Below are 27,599 nucleotides of genomic sequence, written 5' to 3'. Positions count from 1 at the left end.
ACAGGAAAGTGTTTTCAGAGGTGAAGCAAGATATTAAATTTTAATAAAAGACAACATTAGGCTATTCTTTAGAATATTGTATCAATAAATCACAAAATTCACAACATTTTTTTTTTTTTTTGATTCATCAGCATCAAACATGCACACTGAACCACATGAGGCACATATTATGTAAAATTAAAGGCCACTGATGCAGGTACATCTGAACAAAAGATGACGAAGATGCCTAGACAATGACAAACATGCAGACATAAACGGATGCAGGACACTTTGTTCCCCTGCTGTACCTGTTTGACTTCCATGATGGCATTTTAATTCTTAAGCAAGCTTCCTCTGTCCGATTATTTTCATATATAAATATTTACATTCCAACCATGACATTTTCCACCTTATCAAAAGGGTGCATTAGTGGCATTGTTACCTACATCAGTCAACAGCAGCTGATAAATTCAATACTCTGGGTGCCAGACAAAAGCCTCTCTTAATTTGGGTTCAGTGAGGCTGCGGTTATAGACAGGAGGGGCTAAATTGAGAACAAAGTAAATTGTCCTGCATGGGTTATAAGGTTCATTGGTTTCTGTCATAGTTTACAGATGGACTGCAAACCGGCAACTAATTAAATAGGGGCTGCTCTGACCAATTAGATAATGCAGTCATGCAAAGCTTCTGGCTTCCTTGAGTACATTAGAGCTGTATTGACTTGCTCACTGTGGCAGTGGTTAATGTACTACAATGAAGCTCTAATTGGGAGCAGCAACTTCATTTCCATTCTATTGTGCCTTTTTATTGTTGTGGATGAAGAAACAAATAAAGAAATCATAGTGACATTGAATTTAAAGGCTACAAAGATTTTATTGTGACTGAAAGACAAACTTCCATTACAAATAAATCCCAATTCAGTGTCATTAAAACAATAAATAAAGTAAAAAATAAATAGACTATTAAATAAAGTACAAAACAATTGGCCAAATCAAATTTTTTTTTTTTTTTTTTTTTTTTGTGTAGAAATATGCCCATGAGTGGGGTCTGTATGTTTGTACTGAACTTTTCAAATTTCAATAGTTAGAAAAATGTCAGAACTAAGATAGCAGATCAAAAATGACAAATTTCCCTTTCCAAAACGTCCTGCCATTATTACAGTTTGCCAGTATCAACGTCCCATTTGGAAAATATATGAAACAATATCAACTGCAAACAAACACTAAATATGTCATTTCTAAATATGGAACAACTCAAATGCATTCAACATCTAGAAATAATCAGAATAAAGTGAAATTAACAAGGAACTGCAATATAATCCAATACGAGTTAAGGACTCTGATTCTTTCCTCTGTAAAAAACAAAATAGTCTTGAAAAGTAGAGTTAAACATTGAAACAGTTTTTGCATCTGCCCCCATCTGAAACCATATTGAGGTCCTGGAAGTCAGAGGAAATAATCAAGGAAAGTTGAAGCATTTCATCCCAGCATATCTTGGATCAGCTAATCATAAACCAGATCTTCTGAAGATAGTCTCCGCAATTCACAGCTCCAGGCGACTTTAATCCGCTGACACCAAATGAATAACAGACCTTGGTGTATCATCCACATATCTGTTAAACATAACTATCTGTTTGATCTATTTCTTAGTTTGCAAAGACTGTCACTTCAGAAAATCAGAGCCGTGCATTTGTTTGCAGAACACCGCCGGATTACATTTTCCCATTTGATTTAGAATGACAATCTGTTCCAGAGCAATTTTTTCGGTCGCTCTTTGTTCCTTCGATCCTTAATGTCATCATTTCTGTAACCTTTCATAATGATAAGGGATGAGACAGCTGCTGAGATTTCTGATTTAAGTGCTATTTCATGGCGGTGCCTCCGCTCTTCTTGTTTGCAGAGAAAACACAGGATTTAAGGAACGCCTTGCTGTTCCGTTCATCTAAACCAGACTTTAAACTTGATGGTCCAAAGCATATAGCGCTGAGAGTGCAATTGTAATGAAAATGTCATCGTGCGAGACATCAAATCATGGCCAACTCAAGCATGATAGAAACCAGAAAGCATTACAATCACCTTGATCTCAGCGGAACATCACTAAGTCTTACGTTAAACCCATAACCGCCAGCTTTGAGTCTACATTTCTGGTATAGAATGACCTGTTGGTCTGTTTTTCTCTCGTAATGCTGAAGTGTTCAGTCAAGTACAGAGCAATACAGTGCCAGTTCTCCTTCAACACCATTGGAGGAGCAACGTATAAAATCTGAGAGTAAAGTGACCGCTAACTAGCATTGATCACTCTCTGATAAGAATTAAGCATGCATATGAAACTAAACAAAAAATTAAAAAACAAAACTAAAGAAATGACTATATTTTCTTCTAAAAAATAAACATATGCATATGGTAAAAATAGATCTAATATACAAGGTTTGATGCGTACATCAATAGCTTTTTGATTGTTTTACACTTCCTCCATTTTTGAGAAGTACATCAAATGCTACAAGTCTCCACAGCGGTGAGAGTCCATCTCGCTAGGCTGGAGGGTTAAGGCCAGGTCAAGGGCTGTCCCTGCAGTCCAATCCTGAGGCAGCTGAGAGTTTATTCAGTCCATAGCCAAAGGGTTTGGTCCCTTCGGTGCATTTTAAAGACAGTTCACACTGCAAACACACTCAGGGTGCTCGTCTGGTCCTTAAGCCCCAAGATGCTGTAGGCAATCCTCTTCAGATGGCCCGGCAGACGGACTCCGATGTTACGGATATCCCTGGGAAACAGAAAAGAATGTGAGAATGTGAGGGCAGGGTTATTGAAATTTTTTATTTAGTTTATAGTTTGTTTTATCTTCAATTTGACTTTTCATTTTATTTTTTGTTAGTTCTCAACAGTTTTTGCTTAATTTTGTTTTTTAGCCAAAGTTAATAACGGCTCCAAAACTGAGTTTTCACAGTTTTGCCATAAAAAAAGCCATTTTTGGTTCCTCGAACCTTTCTGTGAACAGTTATTAAAAGAACCATTTTGTTTTTAGTGTAAAGTACATTTTAAAAATGTAAAGAACATTTTTTCATTATAAAGAACCTTTTGTGGAATGGAAAGGTGGGTGTTAAAAGATCTTAGGCCCCGTTTACACTAGTGCGTTTTCATTTTAAAACGGTCGATATTTGTCTACACTGGGGTTTCCACAGTATTTCAGTCTATGCTACATGACCAAAAGCGCATGTCACGTGACCGTTCATGCACACTGGGCATGTGCATACAAGTGTAAACAGTTGCCTCTTGTGCATGTAGGCAGCTGCAGTTTTTAAAAAAAGCAGAGTTTAACTGCACAATTTCTGCTAAAAATGACAAAAAAGCCAGTAAAAATTGCAGTTCAGTCTCCATGTTATTGTTTACACGGTCGTCAAGGATACGCAGAGCGAACGTGGGTAGCCACGCCATCATTTCAAAAGTCTCCATTTTGGTCTGTTTATACTGAAACGTATAAAGAGTGTTTTCGAAAAGTCTCCGTGTTCGAGGTTTGAAAACGCCTGTGTAGTGTAAACGACAGGTTTAACTGTAGCAAAACTTGTGCGTTTTAAAATGAAAACACACTAGTGAAACCAGGGCCTTAAAGGGATAGATCCCCCAAAAATGAAAATTTGATGTTTATCTGCTTACCCCCAGCACATCCAAGATGTAGGTGACTTTGTTTCTTCAGTAGAACACAAATTATGATTTTTAACTCCAACCGTTGCTGTCTGTCAGTCAAATAATGGGAGTGAATGGGAACTTGGATCAATAAGAGTCGAAAAACCTTGCTTAGACAAATCCAAATTAAACCCTGCTGCTCATGACGACACATTGACGTCCTAAGACACGAAACGATCGGTTTGTGTGAGAAACCGAACAGTATTTATATAATTTTTACCTCTAAAACACCACAATGTCCAACTGCGTTCAGCACTCGCTTAGTGAGGTCTGATCGCGCTCTGACAATGACAGCGATGTCTCGCGCGATCAGACCTCACTAAGCGAGTGCTGAACGCAGTTGGACATTGTGGTGTTTTAGAGGTAAAAAATTATATAAATACTGTTCGGTTTCTCACACAAACAGATTGTTTCGTGTCTTAGGACATCAATGCGTCGTCATGAGCTGCAGGGTTTAATTTGGATTTCTCTATGCAAGGTTTTTCGACTCTTATTGATCCAAGTTCCCATTCACTAACATTATTTGACTGACAGACAGCAACGGTTGGAGTTAAAAATCATCATTTGTGATCGACTGAAGAAACAAAGTCTCCTACATCTTGGATGTGCTGGGGGTAAGCAGATAAACATCAAATTTTCATTTTTGGGTGAACTATCCCTTTAATGGATCCATGGATGCAAATAAAGAACCATTATTTTTAAGAGTATATGCTCAATTTTATAATAATGAATGTATGAAAAACTAAATCTAAAATGAATTTATGTTCATTTTCGTTCAGCCTGGTTTCACAGTCAGGGCTTAGATTAAGCCAGGATTAGGTTTTAGATCAATTAGGGCATTTAAGTAGCTTTCATAAACATGACTTAGGGGGGAAAAAAAAAATTACCGGTCTGCATCTTGAGACAAAACAATGGCACTGACATATTTTAAGATATGCTAGTGCTTTCAGTTAAAACAGCTCAAACATGCATTTTAGTCTGGGTATACCAGGGGAATGTATTTTAGTTTGGTTTCAAGTTCTGTAATTCATTATTCGAAAATGTTTATTCTTTAGTGTCTGTTTTAGTTTAGCATCAGTTTTAATTTTATGTTTAGCCAAAGTTAATGAAAAGCTTAATAATAATCTATGTATCTAAAATTAAAAATAATTTAGGTCCTTTTTCATATGTTAAGCTGGTTTATATATTTCTTTTCTTTTCTTATCTTTTCAATTTTATTTTCCTTTTTTTTGGAAAATATTCATATAATTTTTTGCTTTAGTTTTCATCAATGATAACACCACTGTGGGAGGGTACTTGAAAATGACACAATCTTATCTCTCAAAAAGTAATTCTGAAGCGGCATTTGAAAGATAACATTTTATCCAAGTCCTAATTACATTTTTAATTAGCGCCTTGATGATTTAACAAGTATTCCCTTCACACATCATGAATCCGAGCTGGCCTGCACAGCCAACACAGGACTTGTAAATAGTTTCTGGTTTTAAAGAGTGCTACCAGATGACACCAGATGGAACAGTCGGCCATAAAATAAAAGACAAACACATCAAAGACATTTCTGGTCCTCCACACAAAGTTCAGCGAGCTTCTAGGCTAAAAACACCCACGGGAGCTGAGCCAGAGGTCTTGGAGCTACGCTGTTACTACACTCCCAACCCCTTCATCAGTCAAACTGCCTCCTCCGTGAGGTCCAGCACTGTCGTCTCTACCTCCACATGTACATCAGCTCTCTCGTTCACCATCCCTACACTCTTTCATCTCATATCCTGACTTTTAAGTCCAATGCTGTTGATGTGAGGGGGAGTAGCCGCATAGCCTCATGGCCCCAGCAGGCAGAAACAGTGGTTCCTGGCTGCAGTGGAAGCACAGGCCTCAACTAACGCTGTTGGGAATGGGAGGGATGAGAGTGTCTACCGAAACAGTGGGAGGAAGGGAGGGATGGCAGAACAGGGGAGGGGGAACAGCATGCCACAATCCACCACATCGAGGCCACTAAAAACGAAGGCTATTCTTTCTTTGCTGCCACAATGTTTTCCGCTCAAACTTGAAGCAAAGAGTTGCATTTTAAGCTGAGAAGACGCTGAGAAGTTTTTAAGTTTTTAAGTAAAATCTTACCGCCTAACTTGATTAAAAGTCTTAAAAAGGTTAAATTGTTATTACAATAAATGTGGTTTCCGCACTCGCAGTAAATCAAAAATGGTCTGCGGTTGTGCGAGATTATCCTTGTAACCGAAGCATAAATTTAAGCCACATTCAATTACCGGATCCCTAAAACAAAAACATGGAAAATATTTATATGTTCTAGGAATTATTAAAAGTTAAAAGATACCATCTTATTTAAATACGATCTTGTCCCGACCAATCAGCCTCAGTGTAGGCTGCATGCCACAGGAAAGAGAACGCTCCAAACACTTTAAATTCCTTCACAAATTCCCAGAACTCTCAAATTATGTTCATCTGGGGCCATTTTACTCAAAAGACTATTTTATAAAATGTCAGAATAGTAGCCCAACTAATTTTGTATTATGTAAGAGGGAAAATTGAAGGAATTTTGCAAAATTGGATACTGTATCCAAACAGTGGCACTTTTAAAAGTATGTAAATATCAGCTAAATTATTATTATTTTTTAATAGTGAGATTATAATAATAATAAATAATAAATGTATTTATTTTTATTTGTGAACATTCATTTATGAGTACATGGTGGAGACAGATCTTTTTAACAGCTAATTTATTTATAAATGAAACTAAAAAGAGACTATTTACAAAATATTTCAGAATTTAAGTTCAATAAGTATAAAACATCATTTATGGGTGAAGAGACATGAAAAAAATAAAAAAAATAAAATCTTTGTTATACTGAAAAGTATATACTGTATTTAGAGACTCATTTTGAGCAAATTCAAAACATTCCAAATCATGTTAACTATAGAAAGATTAATAATTTACTTTTAATCCTAGTTTCCTACTGACCAAGTTAAGCACCAGGATATGACACACCAAGCAAAGCAGAAATCAATTCTGCAGAAATGCACTTTGGACTGTATGCGTGATCTCATCTCATTGTTCACAGCTACGCTTCCCTTGTATAGCGTGCTAAAGGTCTGGAATGATGGCAACTTAGCGTTACTCACTCGCTTTTCATCTGCAGCACCTGTTCCATGTTGACGATCCCGGCTATGCTGAAGTTTTCACTGTACTGGCTCATCTTGATGGACTCTAGCCACTCCGCCACAGACCTGAATGGAGAGCCATCTGAGCCACTGGTGCTGGGAAGCCGAATGGAAACTCTGACAAAGACAGAACACAAATACATTCAGCAAACCACACAGTGAAACCTTTTTTGCCTTTGCTTTGTTGTAAATGTTGGGTGGGAGAGACACACTTCGAGAGGAAAACCTGTCTGTTCAGTTCAAGAATCTGATAAAGAAATGAAACTGTCAGATTTTCCCTCTTGCACACATACAGTGTGATAAACATCAGAAGATGCCAAAACCATTCAGAGGTACCATTGGTACGTGGTGCATGTCTAAACTTTCCCAAGGAATGGGTTTGTTTGAACTACCACTTGACTTTCTTGCACAAAATTGTGTAATAGATGGTGCATGCCTCAACTTCTCTCTGCCGTTCGGGTCTTGTAAAAATTCATACGAGCCTTTTAAGAATTCAGAGCATGTGTTGAGCTCTTACCTAGGGTCAAAATCTGCAATGGCCTTCAGAGAATCTGGGCTCTTGAGGAGTTTGTCTAGTAGACTGACAATGTCACCAAAGCGAGGCCGTTTGGAGCGATCTTGCAGCCAGCACTGTAACATCAGCTGATACACGGCAGAGGGACAGTCCATCGGAGCAGGAAGGCGGAAAGCCTCATTAATGGCCTTCATTACCTAGAAAAAAGATAGTCAGATAAGACATTTTGCTCCAAGGAAGACCCTTTGAGACAAACAGCAGAGTTATTGTTCATAGCCGGTGTGGTGTACCTCATGGTTACTCATGTCCCAGTATGGCCTCTCTCCAAAGGCCATGACCTCCCACATAACAATGCCAAAACTCCACACATCACTTGCTGACGTGAATTTCCTGTAAGCTATGGCTTCTGGAGCAGTCCAGCGAATAGGAATTTTACCTCCCTGTTAGTAAAAAAACATATAAACAAGTGTCAGGCAATCCCTTGTAATTTCCGAAAATCCTGAAATAATAACCAGGTTGTAGTAATGGTAAAATAAAGACATCTGGAGTTAAGTGCAGCTTCAGAGAACATTCGAACCACACATTTATTTGCAATGTGAACTTACGCTGGTGGTGTAGGTTCCTTCAGGGTCATCCTCCAAAACACGTGATAAACCAAAGTCAGACACCTTGCACTCCAGATTGCTGTTGACCAAGATGTTTCTGGCAGCCAAATCCCTGTGTACATAGCTCATGTCTGAGAGATATTTCATTCCAGCCGCAATGCCACGGAGCATACCAACCAACTGGAAGGACGACATCTCGCCATCATGGTCCTGTGAAAAAATTAAAGATTCATTTCTAGTTTTTCTTGATAATTTGGACTAAACTATTTGCTATGTTAAAACACCGTCATCTGTCATCATTTTTCTGTCTCAGTGAAGAACTTGACAAACATACCTTCAGGTATTTGTCAAGTGCTCCATTTTCCATGTACTCAGTCACAATCATGGCATGCTTGACTGCAAAAAACAAAAAAAAAGAGGCTTTACTACATAACAAGTAAAAGCAAATTCTACTGAAATATATTCAAATAAAAGTATAAAAGTAAAAGCAAAGTAACGACACAAAACTATTTGACTATTATGACTATTTGACTATGACTAAGTCTAAATTCTCTACCTTTTCATTCTCAACTATTTAACTATTATATCTCTTATTTTTATTTAATTAAAAAAATAAATATATATAAAATAATATTATTAATTTAATGCAAATATTTTATATTTATACTGTAGTGTAAACTATTTTTATTTTATTTTTGTTCCTGAATTAAACAAAAAAAAAAATGCAAAAATGTGTGTGTGTGTATATATATATAAAATTACTTATGTATCAAATTGACATAATATAATCATTAATCAAATTATTTTTAATAAACAATTACATATTAGTTTTATACAATTTTTTTTAAATGATAAAAATACATTTAAAATATTTTTTTAAAAAATGTAAATAAAAAATTAAAACTCACATTTGGTGACCACTCCCTCCAGTCGGATGATGTTCTGATGTGAGAACTGTCCCATGATGCTGGCCTCACTAAGAAAGTCCTGCCTCTGTTTCTCTGTGTAGCCTGGCTTCAGTGTCTTTACTGCTACCGCTGCTTCCTTCCGACCAGGAACTTTTAGAATTCCACGATACACCTCTCCAAACTCACCTACAGCACAGCAACAAAAAACCACCAAAGTGAGAGACATACAGGCATCAGATAAGCAACATACCAAAGGGCAACTCCTTAATCGTGTCTCATGACAAATAGGGGTTATTTAAAAACATGAAAAAGACACTTGGAAATATAATCAGTGTGCATCTAAATGCTAAGGCCATGGAGAATCCTACCAATGGTTAGCGAGTAGATTCATGAGAGGGGGTCAGAAAGGGCATGAGAATTTGTGTACAACAAGCAGGACAAGGGCCATGTCCTGTGGGCGGCTTGAGAGGGGAAACGTGACCACGGTGCACTGATCTTCTCATTTAAAGTTGACGTTTGAGATATAGCCTATAAACACTTTAGGACTTAGTACTAATTTAGCGGTTGTTTGTTTTATTTTTAAGTCATGATTAATTAACTCAGGTTTTTTTTATAGCAGTACTCCTCCATATGGGATATGAAAAAAAGCTCTAGAGCGGGTTAAGAAAACAACACTAATTCAATTTGAATGACATTGGGAGGGAAAAAAATGTCTCTGGAGGGAAAGAGTTACTACACTAAAAATATTCCAGCTCTAACATGTAAAGCTTGAATTAGACAATTTCTGATGTTCGCCTTGTTTAAGCTGTCACTCCAATGAACTGAAAAAAAGCTGTCACTTTCAATGAACTGTAACATAACTTCAAATCAATGAGTGTTGAAAGTGCCATCTCCCAGAATGCCTTCAAAACAACCCCACGGCGGGTTGTCAAACTGCCACGGATGTACAAACCTGCTCCGATGACTTTCTGCTTTGTGACGTGACTAGGATGGATCTCGCTGGCAAACTTCAGCACTGCAGTGTTGGGGTCTTCGTAAGTGTGAGGATCAACGTAGGTCTTCAACGGCTTCAACTGGTCTGGGTTGACAAGAATATAGGCAGAATTTAAGAGGAGGAAAGGAACAGGGTTTTAAAAGAAGAAAGCTACCAAATGAAATTCAATGCCACTAACCTGGGCTGGAGAAATAAGTGTCCTCTGGCCCTTGCCTGGTGTGAGAGTTTCTTCGGCTGTAGAAGAAAAACAACTCAATGAGGGCTTTATTTTTCAGCAAACCGACAAATTTCTTTTCAGACTTGAGTATGAAGAGTGGCTAGCGCTGGACTGGCTCCTTTCAGTCGAGGAGTGCTTAGAAAAAAAAAGCGGTCTGTGTTTGCCAAGTGGTGACAGAGGTCTGGGTTATCACTGGGAACTAGAAGGGCTCAGGTCACCTTCACAGAACCGCTACAAACCCGCTGCCTCTTATCTTACACAATATGCCTCTCTGATTTAGCTCCTTTCAAACATGCCTCTTGTTAAGATACACTTAATGAGCAGTCAGCGGACAGTCAGCGAATTGATTCTTCCTCAAAACTGGTAAGGAGCAATTTCAGTAAGAGTGTGAGAGCGGTGAAAAGGAAACAGTGAATGGATTTTTAAGGAGAAAGAAAAGGAACGGCTTGAAGGAGTGACTAGGGGAGAGGTACAAAGCTGGGTGTGTGCGTGAAGTGCTTGTTTCTAACCGTTTTCGCACAAGCAGGACCACTACTACGATGAAAAGCATGACACCTCCCCCAATCGCTGCCCCGAGGATCACTGCTGTGTTTCCTGGTTTTTGAAGAGCTGGGAAAACAACAACAACAAAGCAGCCAGGCAAATGAATCACTCAAGAATAAAACAGCACACTCCATAAAATAAAAGAGCAAACAAACATTCTCTCTCACTTTGGTACATGTATGTTGTTCAGGCTAAAAAGAAACAAAAAATAAAATAATCTTTTAATAATAATATTGATAGAATTGGATTATAAAAATAATTTACAATGTATATTTCTCAAAAACTATAACATTTTGAATTTTAGAATTTCTGAAAAATATTTTTATTAAATATTAAAGACCCCATGAATTCGCTTGACAAGCAGCCTGTAGTATTAAGGGGCGGGATATTCTCATTCTAGAAAACATTTGATTGGATATATATCTGCGTAGTGCAGAATGAGTCATCAGCATTTTGGTTCATTTTCCAATAAGAAAAAGACTATAAATTTTAAATAGTTCTGTTAAAAGTTTTTTCAATGTTTAGGTGTGTACGAGCATATAAGTCAAATCCAAAGAATTAAAAGCCACAAAAATATAATTTTGATCCCATATAGTCTTTAAAAAGTGCAAAAAAGCACTAAATAAATAAATACATAATTGTAAATATAAAAGCGAACATTTTCATTTTGTTTACCTTCGGGGAGTGTTGAAAACTCCTGTTCCACGCTGTAGCTGCCCGAGTTTCCCTCTGAGCTCAAAGCTTGGACTTTAAACAAGTAGACAGTGGAAGGAGACAGATTACTGATTTGCACCGAGTTCTTTTCCAGCACCAGCACAGTGTAGGTAGTGACCTTTCCACTGGCCTTCTCCTCATCATTTTCCTGTAGACATGACAATGAAAGGAAGATGATGAAATGGAGAATAACAATGCCACTATCACAGATCAGGATTTGCAGTTAAATATTAGGGATGAAAAGGATATTGTTACTGACCTTCTTGCGATACATCAGTTCGTAACGTGTAGCAACTGGCTTGGCACGGTGAGAAACAGACCACTGAAGCGACAGGCTGGTGGGGCTACTTTCCACAAGGTGCATTGCAGTCACTTTTGGGGGATCTGGGGGTAAAACGGCAGTTAAGTGTGAGTCTGTGAAGTAGGTTTTTTTTTCATTCTGCACACTCAAAACTTTCAAATCTGATCTTTAGGGCTAACTGCACTCCAAAAGTGAATGTCACATGGTTTGCTATTTGAGAAAAGACTTGAGGGGAAAATGAGTTTAATTGGAAACAGCTCGAGTAAACACTGTGCACTTACTATGGCGTCGTGAAAAAAATCTTGAAATCCGATCTGACCGGAGTCACCGTACAGACTATAATTCACAAAATATCTGATTTTAATCGGATTTCAAACCACAAATGGAAGTGGTTGGGTTTGGGTTTGTAAACATTAGATTTTGTGGGGGGGGTTTGCCATTTAGACTACAAAATACTAAAAAGATTTGAGTAAATAAAGAAAAAATTAATCAGATTTTTGCTGCATGTTTGAACATTGCAGCAAACTAAAGTATTTATAATATATTCTTAATTTTTGATTTCCAAACAGGACAAAACAGAACGAGAGAAAAAATTTTCAAATTATTTTTGCTACATGTTTGAACATTGCCTAAAGTATTTATAATATATTCTTGATTTTTGATTTCCAAAAAGAATAAAACAGAATGAGAGAAAAAAAAAAATCAAATTTTTTTTTGCTGTATGTTTGAACATTGCCTAAAGTATTTATTTAATCAAAAATACAGTAAAAACAGAAATATTGTGAACCATTATTACAATTTTAAATAACAGTTTATATATTCTATATTCAATATATTTTAAAATGTAATTTATGCATGTGATGGCACAGCTGAATCTTCAGTGTCATTCTAATATGCTACTTCGATGCTCAAGAAACATTTCTTATTATTGTTAAAAACAGTTATGATGCTGCTTAATATTTTTGTGGAAAGTGTGATTTTTTTAGGATTCTTTGATGAATAAAATGTTCAAAAGAACAGCATTTAAATATAATGTTGTAACATTACTAATGTTTTTACTGTCACTTTTGATCAATTTAACACATCTTTGCTAAATAAAAGTATCACTTTCTTTTTTTATATAATATTTATATAAAATATTTTTATGTAAAATTAAAAAAAAAAGTTGTATAAAATATTTTACTGACCCCAAACATTTAAACAGTAGTGCAAATTCCCACAAAGTTGAAAACAAAATCAAAGTACACTACTTAAACTACTTAAAGTGATCAATACTAACCTGTATAATGTAAAGCGGTGTTGATGCTGCTAATGGCTCTCTTATTGCTGAACTGAGACACTCCGCTCCGTGCCTCTACTGTGAAGCTGTAGTTCAAATGGGGCTCCAGTTCACTCACAGTGACTCTGGTTTCCTTCAAGTCAGAGTTGCTTGGGTCAAAACGCACTTTCTCGCCACAAGTCTGACACGTCCTCCCCTCACACCGCTCACAAACCACAGTGTATGTGATATCACTGCGGCCACCGGTGTCTGCAGGGGGCCTCCATGACAATTGAAGCCTGCCTATTGACATCTGAGCTGTGGTGGCCAGCAGATTCTGAGGAGCGGAAGGTAAACCTGAGTAGACAAAGAGCAAACAAGCCTTTTATTTACCTGCTCACCTATACAGGTTTAGTTAATCCCTAAAGTAAAGAGTGACAGAGAAAGGATACTGTAGGTAAATATAAAATGACAGGAACTAGCTCATGACAGCAATGAATGTTCAAGTCAGACGTTTTGACTTCTCACCAGAGCAAGCGGCTGTCTCGGGGTCCTCGGGTGCTCGATAAAAGCCCTCCTTGCAGGAACAGCTGATGGCGCCACGGCCCGAGGGCTGCGTATTTTCTGGGCAGGGTTTGCAGGCCTCACTGGACACTGAAGATTTGAAGAAGCCTGGCTGACATTCTACCAAAAAAAGAGCAAAAAAACACACATGCATGATGACTTGGATGCGGATGAGAGGAAACTGTGTGCAATTAAACTGTTCACATCGTATATGTCAAGTGATCATCTATGTATGAACACAGTAAATGAACCTCCTTTGAAGATGTTTTTTTTTCCCTCTACAGCTTTTTTTTAAAGCTCTGTGCAAGAGTGCGCAAAGTTGACAGAGCAAGACTAAGCACACTCCTACTCATCCTGTGTGAACCATCCCCCTCATTCTCTACAAACAGGACCAGTCATCCCACATTCCAGCCCGGTACCTCTGCTCTCAAAACTCAACCATGAGAGAAAACTGAACAAAATGAATAAAACCAACAAACAGGATGAATGCTGCATCTAACAAAGGATTCAATACAAAAGTCTTGTGGATTTTTCATGAATAGTTTGCATTAACAAATATTGACATTCAGTGGCTCAAAAAAGTGTTTGGAAACTTAAGTCACACTTAAAAATATATGTATATATTTGCATAATATATAATAAAATATCACAAAATGTGGCATTTATTTGCAGCACAATGACTTAAGTTTCAAATTATAAAAAATATATTGTACAAAATGAAGTATTTGGATATGCTGTAGCTATCAAACCTCATTGAAACATGTCCAGAGTTAATGTGATGAACTACACCTGTGGTTTCTCTTCTAGGTAGGACACCTGTGTAAACTTGAAGGGAAATTACATCATACATGTACTAATAATCGCCTTGAGATAATTTGGTTAAATGTCATTGAAATAAAAAGTGAGATCACACATATTTAAGTCTGACAAAACTGTCCCCACATAAAAAAAAAAAAAAAATGTTGCTTATTTACTGTATTCTATTTAAAAAAAAAAAAAAAAGAATTAATAAAACAAAAATCTGAATTTGCATACATTTAGTCAATCAGAAGTTTAAATGTACAAACAGGAAAAAAAGAAAGGTGTCCACGGAATCTGTCTAGAAACATTCCAAAATGCCCAGCTCATGTCCTTCCGCTGTCCAGAGTCTCATTCACAATCCACCGCCACCCTGTGTACACACACACACACACACACACACACACACACTGCTTCCTTTCTGAAATTTGCTCTTTCGTTTCTTGGTGCATGCAGCCACATACAGGACCATTTATCTACTTTCAGTAAGAGGTGATTTCTGGTTTTTAGTTTCAAGTGCAAGTTTTATCAGTCAAAAGACAGGCTGAGACACACGCAAGGCACAGATTATAGCAATATTACACAATCATGTACACCATATGTGTCTGATCAGGGGAGATATTTATATTTATGTTTTAAAATACTGCCAGAGGCGTAATACTATAGAGATTATTAAACATTTGCCCAGTAGTTTTAGTATTATATATATAAAAAATTAATTTATTATTTTTTTTATTAGAGGGATAGTTCAATAATTAAAATTATCCCATTATTTACTCACCCTCAAGCCATCCTAGGTGTATATGACTATCTTCTTTCAGACCACAATTGGAGATATATTTAAAAATATCCTGGCTCTTCCAAGCACTATAATGGTAGTGAACAGGGGGCGTGTTTTGAAGCCAAAAATAAATGCATCCATCCATCATAAATATAATCCATATGGCTCCAGGGGGTTAATAAAGGCTGTCTGAAGCGAAGCGATGGGTGTTTGTAATAAAAATACACATATTTAAAACTTTATAATGTAAAATAACTACCTTCCGCCAGATGACTGTACACATACTGCGCAAGTCGACTTGCACCAAATGAGTAACCTCTCATACGATGTATGATGCTGGATTTAGGAGTAGCCTAAGCTTAGTCGCCTCTCGCAATTTAAACAAAATATGGATTTTTTTCTTACAAAAACCCATTGCTTTGTTTCAGAAGGCCTTTATTAACCCCCTTGAGCTGTATGGATTTTTTGTTTTTTATGATGGAGGGATGCAATTTTGGGGGGGCTTCAAAACACTCCCCCATTTACTACCATTACAAATCTTTAAAGAGCCAGGATATTTTTAAATATATCTCCAATTGTGTTCATCTGAAAGATGATGGTCATATACACTTAGGATGGCTTGAGGGTGAATAAATCATGGGATAAATTTCATTTTTGGGTGAACTAACCATGGCAATGGCATTCATGCATTTTAAGTGTGGCGAATAGTGTCCAAGTACTTTCTGCAGTCGTTGTATTTCAGTAGCACAGTGACCACAAACCAAATCATTGTTTCCCTTTTCTAATGGTTTGTTATCTGAAGATTTGCCAAACAGTTATAATTACAGAGTAGGGTGCTTCCTCCTTCCTGAATGCTTTGTATCAATTGAGGCCTTGTTTTGGGTTGAGCCACTTGCTCTCCCTCACAGGAAGGGGGTTAACGGTGGTATACATTACCTCTAATATTTGAGAGCATGCATTCTCTTATTTCAAAAGAAAACTTGCAGCATGAAAAGAATTCAGCACGGCAGCGTAGATCGAGCCAATGTGTTATTTATTCCTTCTTTCAAGTTGACTCCTCATCTTGTTTCTGTGCCAGCTGTTGTAGAGACTTTACTGCAACTCATTAACGCACCCCTCTGCGGAGGTGGGGATAGTGTGGGATAGACAGGGGGACTGAGGGAGAGACAGAGAGAGGGATAACGAGTCCTGGTGGGATTTGAAAGGAAAGGGGGGAGTAGGGAAAGAAAAAGAATTGTCCTATTCACAGTGAAGGGGGCCAAACAGCTGCTGCTGCGAACCCCGTTTCATATAGCCCCCCTCTCAGCTCTCCACTCGTAATCTCCAAATTCTTAAGTCCCCTCGCTTGCCTCATGGCCACATGTGAGGGTCTAGCACAACATTCGGCAGCCCATTCACTCCGGACAACAGGCACAGAATGCCACTCGGGGTAGCGAGAGAGAAAACACTTGTTTCGAATAGTGTAGATGCCACATGACGCGTTAATACGCTGGCTGGCTTCTTAACAGCCACGGACAAAAACCTGACAGCGTTTTGGAGGGCTGCTTTAATCCTTTCATGCAAAAAGTTTACAAAAGAATTTGAATGACTCAAAACTTTTATTCAAAACACTTTGTATGTTACGAATCAGATCTACCGACTTTGCAAGCCAAAGTAAAACAAAATAGGTGTAGGATTTACCAATTTTCACTCAAAAAATGCTAGTAAATTTTACTTTTAATTTCACAATTCACAAATTATTACAACAACTGCAACACACAGAATTAAATGCAAAACTTGAATTGAATTTTGAATTGAATGTGCTCCAATCATTTTTGTTTTAACTCTATTGTTACAGTGCATAGTTGGTTGCATTCTAAAGCTACCATGGCTTTTTGAGTCAACGTTTTACTTTCCAAAATCCTGCAGGAATGTGGTTCAGCACGAGGGTCTTTGTCTTCGCCTTTTGGACACAACAGGAAGCAGGAAGCACAAGGCTGACTCGTAGCTTCCTTCCTAAGGCAGCCAATCAAAGCATGCAGGGACAGAGAAGGCGAATGTTGGACACGTTCTGGAAAGGAGAACTAGCTCAATCGCAAAAATCGCAACGAGAGGTCAAAGGAGAAAGACGACTTATGGCTTTTGAGGAACGTTGATTACATTTATGTAATACAAACTTCCCAGCAGAGATGCATAGATGTGTCGGCCGTCTCTCATTGGCCCCATTTCGCTATCTGGCACCGAGGGCCCAGGCCATGAGAGCCTCTGAGTGACTGTTTGTTTATTGTGAGAGTAGCTGGATCCTGCTCGCCGATGACCTACTGGGGTCTGTGAGCCGTATGGGTTGAGTGGAGCAGTCAGAGCGAAGACTGATGAGAGGGTGACGTTAATGGACGGATGTATGGATGGATGAGTTGACCGAGAAGGGGAAGGAGGGCTGAATGAATGAGTGTTTACATGGCGGCGGGACAGCGCGAACCCCTCCAGGACAAGAGTTTGATGGGGGAGTTTCGAATGAAGAAAAGGAAAGAAAAACAAAAGGCCTAGTCATTTAAACCTAGGCACAGAGGGGCTTACATGTAGCCCTAGGCAGAGTTGAGTTAAAGTGTGCTGCTCCGCCAGGTGTTGATGGCCAAGTAAAACAAACACCGCAGCAGAGTGAGTGCGGACAGCGGCCAGGGGCTCGTTTCACAGGGGAAGAAGTTCAATTCAAACAGAGAGCCACTGAAAAAATAAAATATGTACACATAAGAAAATGAAGATAAAGATAGCATGGTGCAATCATAAACATTGGTTTTCTGTGGCCTACAATGAGGTGAAGACAAATTGTAGCTAGATCTAACTAATCTTTTTTTTAAAAAAAAAATGTTGAATGTGAAATGTGAAATATTTTTACCATTTCAAATAACTTTTCTATTTGAATATATTTGGAATAAAAAATAAGATTTTTGGTTCCAAATTTTTATCAATTTTACTGGTAGTCCACTGTATGAAGAATGTTTGGGTATAATTTGTCACAGTTTACTTTATTTTGCTATCCTCACTTACATAAATAAGCTATAGTGTCCTGCACCCACTAGTAAAAATTTTATTATTTATTTATTTTTTACAAAATGCTTATATTTTATTAAATAAAAATTTTGATCTAGTTTTTTAGGAATACACAATATGATTTGTATTTATTTATTTAGCTAAATATAACAAGAACATGTCTGGTTTCGGATGATAATAGTGATAATAATGATCATATCAGTCAATATTGGATTTTTAAAAGTCAATATTGGATATTTAATTGTGGATGCTATGTTTCTGCCTATTTTTAGATTTTGTTTTCAACAAAATAATACAAAAATCTAATGCAACTAAATTCACATCCTAAACTTTTTTGCATAAAAGGATTAAAGCAGTCCTTTGAATTGATGTAAAAAAAAAAAACTAAAACTAAAACTAAAATAAATAGTTCTTGTCAGACAAAATAGCATTTATTTTTTAATGTATTTGCAATTAAGTAATAATTAATATATTGAATAATTTTCGGTTAATCATTATAGGCTAGTATTTTAATATCAGTTCATCCTTAAAAATGCTTGATTTTGGAAGGTTAATATGCATATTACCACATAATAGCTTATATTTTCCACAGAAAACATTTGTACCATCTCTGAATGGTCAGTGGAGTGGTTGTTATGGTCAGATGGGACAAAGCCAGAGCTTTGAGTGTGTGTTTGTATGTATAGGGGGGATGCAGTGGTAACATGAAGCCAGCAGGGAGGGAATGGTCTCTAGGTGTGGTGAGAGCATTAGTGCAAAGGATTATCAGCCCAATGGAACAGTTGTAAGAGAATTACATCTACGCTTTACAATTCCACTCACTCTTTCATCTAGTCGTTAACAGACACAATAAATGCTCTAATCCCTCTCTTTTCACACTTTTCACTCATTCTAAAGGGAAGAGGGCAAGAGGAAGAGAAGATGACAGAGCACAAAAGGACACAAACATTGAGACCAATCCAGAAGATTTGTTAATTAAGAAAGGAGTTAACTAAGAAATCTAAAACATGAATCCAGCGACTGAATGGGCACATCTAGTGTTCTGGTTTGCTCTCATTCTGGCCCACTGTCCAAACTTTGAGATGTCAACACGTATGGGTAAAGTCTGGTTTAGGCCAAAAAAAAAGTGAAGCAAAAACATAAACAAAATTCCTTAACAAGTGGAAAATGAATAAGTGAATGAAGCCAGTGACAATAAAAAACCCTGAGCGGACGAGTTGGAGGGTCACCGAGGATTAGCATGCCTCCGGTTTCCGCTATAGCTTGTCCTGTTTCGGGGACGCAGAGCTGACATAGGGGCAGGAAACTGCTGATCTCACACACTGGCAGCACAATACACTCAGCGCATGCACACTATCCTGAAGTTAACTCCTCTCCTGTAAGTGCTTCAATGTATATAAAGCATCTAACCTAAATTTTCCGCCGCATCGGTCCACCAACTGTGTCACTGAACTAAAAAAGAAGCAAAATTATATACACAAAATTGGCAGAATTGTATGCAACTGATTTTCTTACATTACTAAGGTGGAAAAAATCCACACAATTCCCTCCTTCTGGTGACTCACTTTATCATAGAGAACTTCGCCCACCTCCTTCTACATGGTCATCGTGAACATTTCAAAGAAACTGAGTAACTTCCAGTGAGTATAGTTTCATTTAATTAGTAAGTTTCAGCAGTCATTATACTTAAATTAACAGAAGAACCATGTCATCTACTCTAGTTTCATTTGATGTTGGCACATGAAGTTGACAGAGGATCAAAGAAGTCAAACAAGCCCATTTGGAAGTGCTCATCATTATCTAAACTTGCCCAGGCAATACTGCAGTGGAAGAACCAGGAATTAATTGTTGCGGTTGACTGCTAGTTAAGTAAGATTAGGAATCCCAAAGGTGGACATAAACGGTTTCTGTAGCTTAATAGGTATTAAGAGAGCGAAATAGGCAAAAGAAGAGAGCATAAGTATCATATAAAGCAGAAAATAATTACACCTCAGGGTACAGATCATCACAGCTTTCATCAACTTCGTTTAGGATTCTGGTGGAACACTGCTAAACTATATTTAGCGCAAATAAGCTTGCACAATCATTTTTCACTTTTGTTCATTTGTAACCTAGCAAACTCCAGATATCTCACTTGTGGAGGATTTCTGTTTTCCCCTTCAGTGCTGTCGCCCAATGGCTTGAGGTATTTGAGCGCTCTGTGGACTTTCTCAAGCAAGGAATTCCAAAATTTCACAACCTTTTGACCGTACACATAAATGCATGTGAGTCTGAGTTAACGTTTATTTAAAACACTTTTGCATGTAAACTGGGGATGGTCTAAAACCATCTATTTGTCTTTGGGAGACAGATTGGGATAAGCAAATCTGTTTATTTACAAGACACCATTTGAAATCTCCCAGAAGAGTTACAACAGTGTTTGCAGGGCCGTGTGAAAGTGGATGTTTAAACTTTCAATACATGTCACTTCCAAGACCTGCAGTCAAGGCCAAAAATAACATATTGTCATCAGAACAGCCAATAACAATAAATATAAACCATGCCTAGTTGGTTTAATTTGGGAAAACTCTAGGGATCACAATCAGTTTGGGAGAGGCTATAAAGGTGGGACAAACTAAGAGCAAGAAAGCGAAAAAGAAGGAAAAAAAGACCAGAGTAACAGGATAGGAAGAAGATCCATCCAAAACCAGTACTTATGGCTCTTGAGGACACACACCCAAGTCAATTACTACCCAGCCAGTCACTCACCACACATTATACACGCACAGCTCTAACTTGGTCACCCATAACTCTCAGCTTTAGCTTGTTCCAGTGCAGAAAACGCCTTATTTACAGTAAAGCACAAGGTTTCTTCTACAGAAATGTTGCTATGAAAGATTCAAGATCATTCGACTTCATCAGGGTCTCATTTTTACTATAGATCAACAATATGGAGGCCAGTAGCAGTTTGAAACATTCCAGAAACTATAACTATCCAACTCAGGCAACCTCAGTTTACTGTGAGTGACAGGGTGTGTGTATGAATTCCTAGTGCAGTCTAGCACAGGTCAGGCAACAGACTTTGTGTGGTCAGCAAAGGTATGTGCACTTTTATTCGTTATGACTGAGAAAGGCTCTGTTTTATTAGTGGAAAACAGAATCAGCGTCAATACTGATTAAACCACAGTGCTGCGTGCATGTCTGATATTTACATTTTTAAGAAATCTCACCACTACTGGACAGTTTGCCATCCTTTTTTAAGAACGAAATGTTGTTTGACCCCACCCACGCATTTACCCATAGTTCTCTGACCTGGCTATTTGACAATGATTGCCTTTAATCAACAGTACATCCATCAACATGAGTCAGCTCTGGCCTGGAGCTCTCCCCAGGGAATTCCTCAAGCAGGCAGTAGTTGGGAAGGCTCCTTAATAAACCTAGCAGGAATGCATCAGCGGAGTGAAAGAGGCACTGGACCTGTGGAGGGGGGTATGTCTCTGAACACAGCACTACATTGTTCTGCTACCTTTACATTCCATTCTCCACCTTTCCACTACAATCTCCTCCCTCTCCAAAGTCTGACACTTTATCTTTTCCCATTCTAAACCATGCACACACACCTGTTCCCACAATTCCTAGTCTATAAAACAAGGAATGTGTGCGAACCAAAAAAATGCATGTGCATGATCTTGGCAATGGTAATCTGCTACAATTAAGAAATTCTAACCCAGATTGCCTATTTGAGACTTTGCTATAATTCGTGTTTCATTTTCCTGCACTTTACCTGTCACTGCATGTGGCTGAATTGTGAAAATATGTTAAAGTGTTGAGGTTAGAGGACGTTTAAAACTGACTTATTCTAAACAAGTTCCAACATGCCAGTGCCTCTCATTTCTGCAGTCACAAAGAACTTTAGGACTGTCACATGGTTGATCTCGCTCTGGTGTGGTAGGGACAGAAACATAAGGAGAAAAAAAAAAAAAAAAATAGGTGACATGCCTAATACCAAGAGAAACTGTCACATCCTCAAAGCCAGATTTAAATCTGTCTTTGAAAGGTTCTGCCTAAAGCACAATAGATTTGCAATAGATGTTGACGTCTGAACTTGTGTTTCAAAGAATGCTGGGGGTTATTGGAGTCAAGCGCACAGTGACAAAGTGCAAACAGGTTTCAAAGCACTTGAAAGTTTAACAGTCACAGCATGAACAAAATAGCTGATGAGTAACTTAAAATGTGAAAAAGTGTTTTTCCAAAAAAGAATTGCAAGCATGTATGTTAAAGATGCTGGTGGGCAACTTAAAATGTGAAAAAAACCTGACTTCTTATGATATTACTTAGTCTTTTTTAATATATATCCACAATAATACAAAACATTTTTATAAAATAATAGAGTAATTCATATAATGATGTACTATGAATGAAATGTTAATCACTATTCTTGTGGAAGTTTAGTCAATATTCAAATTCCCAACCCAAACCAGAAATCTTAACTGACAACAGCTGGTGCTGGCTTCGATCTGTAGAAACCAAACAAAGAAACTTATGTCTTACCTTGGCAAGCATCGTTCATGGCTTCGAACCCGGGTCTGCACTGGCATTGGCTCACAGGTACCACCCATTCTCCATCCGTGGTACAATAAATGCGAGGTTGGTCCTCGCTTACGGCATTTTCGACACAACTTCCAGGCACCTCCCGCAGGGCTTGGTTCTCTCCCCCTGCCACTGTCTCAGGGAATGCTGCCAAGCTCTTCACTGTGGCTGGACATGTTTTATAGTAAACCCTGACAGAGTAGATGGCTACGCAGGCCCCAATGTCCTGGAAGGCCAGGTAGAAGCCCTTGCGAGAAAGATTATCCACTACTTTTGTCTCGATGTTCATCTTCATCTCCCCGAGGCTGGATATTTCATCTGGAGCAATGGTGGCCACCTTGCGGAACTGTCCTTTGCGAAAAGCAGTGCCGATGTCTGCGTCAGCCTCGGAGGCGTACAAGTTAAAAGTCTCCTTGCAGATAAGTGAGTCTGCATTGAAAGAGTTGCAGTCACGAACTACGAATCGCAGCTCCACGAAGACCCTAGAAGCAGTGGGGTTGCGCTGGATGAACGTAGTACGAAGCCAATTGTCTTGTTCTCGTTCCTCCACGTTACATATATAATAGTTATACAACAGAGAGCCGTTCACAGCCCGCTGGCCAATCTCCCACTGCAACGTGAAATAATAAATAAAATGTATGTTAGCAATAAAGTCAAAACCAAGATTGTGGAAAAAAATTTCAAAGAAAAGATGCCAGCGAAGGCTGAGGACAAAAATAACATGAAATGTCCTGACCATGGAATTTTAAGTAGTAGTGAGGATGCTGGTCAATTACCCACCAACTTCTGGCAAAGAACAATGCAGCAGTCTTTCTGCATGACTGATGTAATATGCTGTAACATATCTGTTCACATGCAGTGTACATGTGTGTTTTTAGCTCTTATTTCATGTGTCACCATGGTATTAATTACAGGAGAGGTGCATTGTTTTCGTAGTGTGTGGCATGGCAGTAAAACTGTCTCTACAACGAATGCTTCCAAATAAAAGGAACTTTGTGGTTTAAAGCATTTCATACGCTTGAAAGGCATTAAACTCTTAAATAAACAGCAGCTCCTTAAGAGTGCAATTAACTTTCTATAAAATTGAACATGCTGACACCTTGTTCACATTCTTAATTTCTCAGCTTTTTCCAGGACAGTCTAAAGGAAACAATGCTTTGCATTTAATTACTTTGTATGCATTTGTTTTTTCCACATTTTAAGATGAAAACCTTCAGTTTTAGACTGGCTATTGATGGAAGGAAGACTTATCAAGTCTGCACTTGCCATCTCAAATCATTCCCTGCTGGAAAACCCAGTAGCCCTTTTGGAACAAGGTTACACTAAGCTTGTCAACCAGCTATCATTCAATGCCCAGCTTGACTATGACCATTTGCGTTTGTTGCAAGTCCAAATTGGTCTACCAGCTACAATGTTCTAAAACACATCCTTTTGATTTTAAAACCAATTACGCTTCTAAATTCTAGTTAACATTATAGCTTCAGTTCACGTCACAAAAAGCACCATATGCGCCAACCTTTAAAAGTTAATTACACCCTCAGTTTTACAGTCCCTAACACAGGGCTTTAAAATCGCACGAGACTACAAGTGTTCAGCAGGCAGAGAAGTATTAATCCTTCAGGAATGTTTTTGAGGGTAAAGTCTGAATTATCCTTAAGCAATAACGATAATAAAGAAATAATAAAAACCTTTCATTTTAAAATTTGGTGAAACAAACGAAACGAAAAGAAATGCTGCCAAACTAAATCTAAAGGCTCGTACTGTACAAGAGGAGTAAACTCACCCCACGCTCAACAGGCGATGTCAACCAACCCAACTCTGCTCCCGATGCCATCATATCCAACAGCACCTCTGTGATAATAAAGAAAAAATATTATATATTTAATATTTGTGTTCGGATAGACAGTAACAGTAACGCATAAAGCAACAATAAAGTACCCTGAATGCATAAGCATCACAGGTTCCTACTAGAAACAAACGAGGAAATAATGTTTAGCTACTACTGCTGCAAATAAAACACATTTCAGTTCATAATGACAATAATAGGCTAACATTTCATAATAACAGTTTATAATAAAAATTCGTAATTATTTCTCGTCGCTAAGGCTCTTCGCTTATGATTTGCGTTCACGTATGATAGGCTACATTAAATGCCACTTATAAAGTCTAAAATAACCTGCTAAAATGCTATACATTTTCAACATTAAAAAGTATTTCAATTCACAAAAGGGTGGAAAGCACAATTTTGCATCGACGAAGCTTGTTAACATTTAAACTATCTTTTTTTCTCTCGCACAGGTTGATTTAGCATTACACTTGCGTTGCTGCAGTTTTTCCCAGTCATTTTAACGTTAAATACACGGCACAGGATTGAACCTTTAAACCTGAGTAAGAAGTTTTAGAAAGTCTCAGAGAGCAAATTTCACGTACCTTCCTTTTTCTGAAGAGAAATAAATACAAAGTTCATAAATACAGTGACAAATAAAATTCGCTTAATCCGTCTGTAATCCATTTTGCCTTCTGAGTGGACAGTGCTGTTGGCTGCTCCACGCTCAATCCAGTTGCTGTTCCAGTTGCGCTCTCCACAGACTCATTGAGAAACGCGGAGAGTCATGAACCCCGCCCGCTGGAATGTGATCGACGTCTTTATAGCAAGGAGGGGTGGTCACGGGCATTGACATGTATGAGTTCTGTCCTGGGACCCCGCCCCTGACCTTTCTTTTTAACGAGTAACTTACCTGTAAAGTTTATAGTGGACACAATTTTTAACTTTTTTAAGACATCAAATGACTAAATCTCCTCCTTAAATTGATTTGTCATGTGATATGTCAAGGATCTTGATCTTCTCAGCTGTAGGCTACCTAACAATTAAAATCATACAATTGCTTACATTAACTTTTGAACTGATATTCAAATTATTGTATAGACTAATATTTTTTAAATGAGTAACATTTATTTTTACATTAATGTGTACTGCTAAAAAAAATCCCCAGCAAAATAAAAGATTAAAAATGTATCAACTGTAAGCAGAATTGGTAAGAGCTTGAGTACAGGACTTAAATCCTGACAAAAGTGTCCCATGGCAACTCTTAGGAATTTTGGAGTCAAGCTCCCTGTGTTTGAGACCCCTACTTAGCTGCTCCACTGACAGCCACACAGTGGAGTCACCGACAAAAAGTGCACAAGTGAAAGGACTTACTTGACAGAGAGCATTTTACGACGGTAAAAAAAAAAAGTTCATTTAGATAAAAAAACAACAGATGGCATAACATACACTGTAAAAAATGGCCGTGATTTTAACAGTAAAAGACTGTAAAAATGCTGCAGTGAAAAACTGTCAATTGGTTTACAGAAAGTTTCCGTACTATATACAGTGAATAACTTTAATAGATCTAATGGTACATTTAAAATACCGTTAAATTCACAGTTTTTGGAAGTGAAAAATAACAATTCATTCCCACAATTCCCAGCGTGACACTTCACATTTGATATATTTTCATTGAAATAACTCTTTTTCTTCTTAGTTTTTCTCATTTTTTCTAATCAGTTTTGTACATTAGGGTTTTATGTTACATCTAATGTTGTTAAATTAATGTTTATTGCATTTTTAAAATTTCATGCATGTTACCATGATGGTGTTTAGCGTGTGTGTGAATGACACTGTGTGCTCCTTCTATATATTAATATTGTCCTCTTCAGTTTGTGGAAAAGCTGCTTGTGATGAACTTTTATTCATCATGTGACTCATATCACCACTGTGTTTGGTGACTGTCAGTGTATTATAAAGGTGCAAAACAGATATTAGTACTTCATTAGGTTGGTAAATTAACATTATATCAGTTAATGAAATACGTTATTTTACCGTAAATTTAACAGATTTTTTTTTACATTGCTACTGTATTTTTTACGGTAAAGTTCTGGCAACCACAGCTGCCGTTTTTTTACCGTAAATTTTACTGGGATTTTTTTTACAGTGTACATATTACATATTACTAATTAAACTCTTAAATAGCAATTTTGTTCAGTCTCAAAGTATTTCTCTAAGACAAAAATGCTCAGAATACTGTGCAACCCCTAATTTTGGAGTTCATTGCTGCTGTCATTGCACCGCTCTTGTCAAAATATTCACTTTCCACACCTCTGACGACACCATTCCCACAAAATCTTTCACACCGGGGGCTGCTCCCAACATTTCAGAGATTTTTTTTGGTTTACAATGCCATCTCCTTAACTTCCCCCACACTGCTATTCTCACCTCACACCCTTTTTTCACACATTCATATGAACTTGATTTGAGAATGAAAAGTTGCACTAAAAAGCAGAACTAGTTACTTTTGCACAATCATTATTTAAACACTGTGTGTAATCACTTTGAAATCAATTATTTTAATTACATCTTCAGGGCCTTTATGTGAACTAATTAAGTATTCTTATTTTATGTTCCTTGTGATGCAATTTATGTTCTTACATAAGAGCAATTTAAAATGATAAAATGTACACTAGTACACTAGTTACTGGTACAACTACTTACTACACTGTAAAAAAAATCCCAGTAAAATTACGGTAAAAAAACGGCAGCTGTGGTTGCCAGAACTTTACCGTAAAAAATACAGTAGCAACGTAAAAAAAAAATCTGTTAAATTTACGGTAAAATAACATATTTCATTAACTGATATAATGTTAATTTACCAACATAATGAAGTACTAATATGTTTTGTATCTCTATATTACACTGACAGTCACCAAACACAGTGGTGATAAGAGTCACATGATGAATCAAAGTTCATCACAAGCAGCTTTTTCACAAGCTGAGAAGGACAATACTAATATATAGAAGGAGCACACAGTGTCATTCACACACACAAACATTAATTTAACAACATTAGATGTAACATAAAACCCTAATGTACATAACTGATTAGAAAAAAATGAGAAAATCTAAGAAGAAGAGTTATTTCAATGAAAATATA

The 27,599-nt window shown here is 37.5% G+C and overlaps 1 protein-coding gene across 1 annotated transcript; it reads right to left on the bottom strand.

Moving 5' to 3' along the window:
* Positions 1-849: 849 nt before the first annotated feature.
* Positions 850-25,236, bottom strand: epha2b (eph receptor A2 b). The gene is made up of 17 exons (XM_067370462.1): positions 25,060-25,236; positions 24,413-24,480; positions 22,591-23,239; positions 13,416-13,571; positions 12,909-13,244; positions 11,588-11,712; positions 11,290-11,476; positions 10,581-10,680; positions 10,033-10,088; positions 9,813-9,938; positions 8,861-9,046; positions 8,287-8,348; positions 7,953-8,162; positions 7,638-7,787; positions 7,351-7,544; positions 6,795-6,950; positions 850-2,739 (listed from the first exon to the last, which is right to left on the bottom strand). The coding sequence occupies exons 1-17, from the start codon at positions 25,139-25,141 to the stop codon at positions 2,631-2,633; spliced, it is 2,952 nt and encodes a 983-aa protein (XP_067226563.1). The 5' UTR covers positions 25,142-25,236; the 3' UTR covers positions 850-2,630.
* Between the last annotated feature and the right edge of the window lie 2,363 nt (positions 25,237-27,599).

The sequence above is a fragment of the Chanodichthys erythropterus genome, chromosome 20, assembly GCF_024489055.1.
Source record: "Chanodichthys erythropterus isolate Z2021 chromosome 20, ASM2448905v1, whole genome shotgun sequence".
Classification (NCBI taxonomy): Eukaryota; Metazoa; Chordata; class Actinopteri; order Cypriniformes; family Xenocyprididae; genus Chanodichthys; species Chanodichthys erythropterus.
This window is presented reverse-complemented; position numbering and strand designations above follow the sequence as displayed.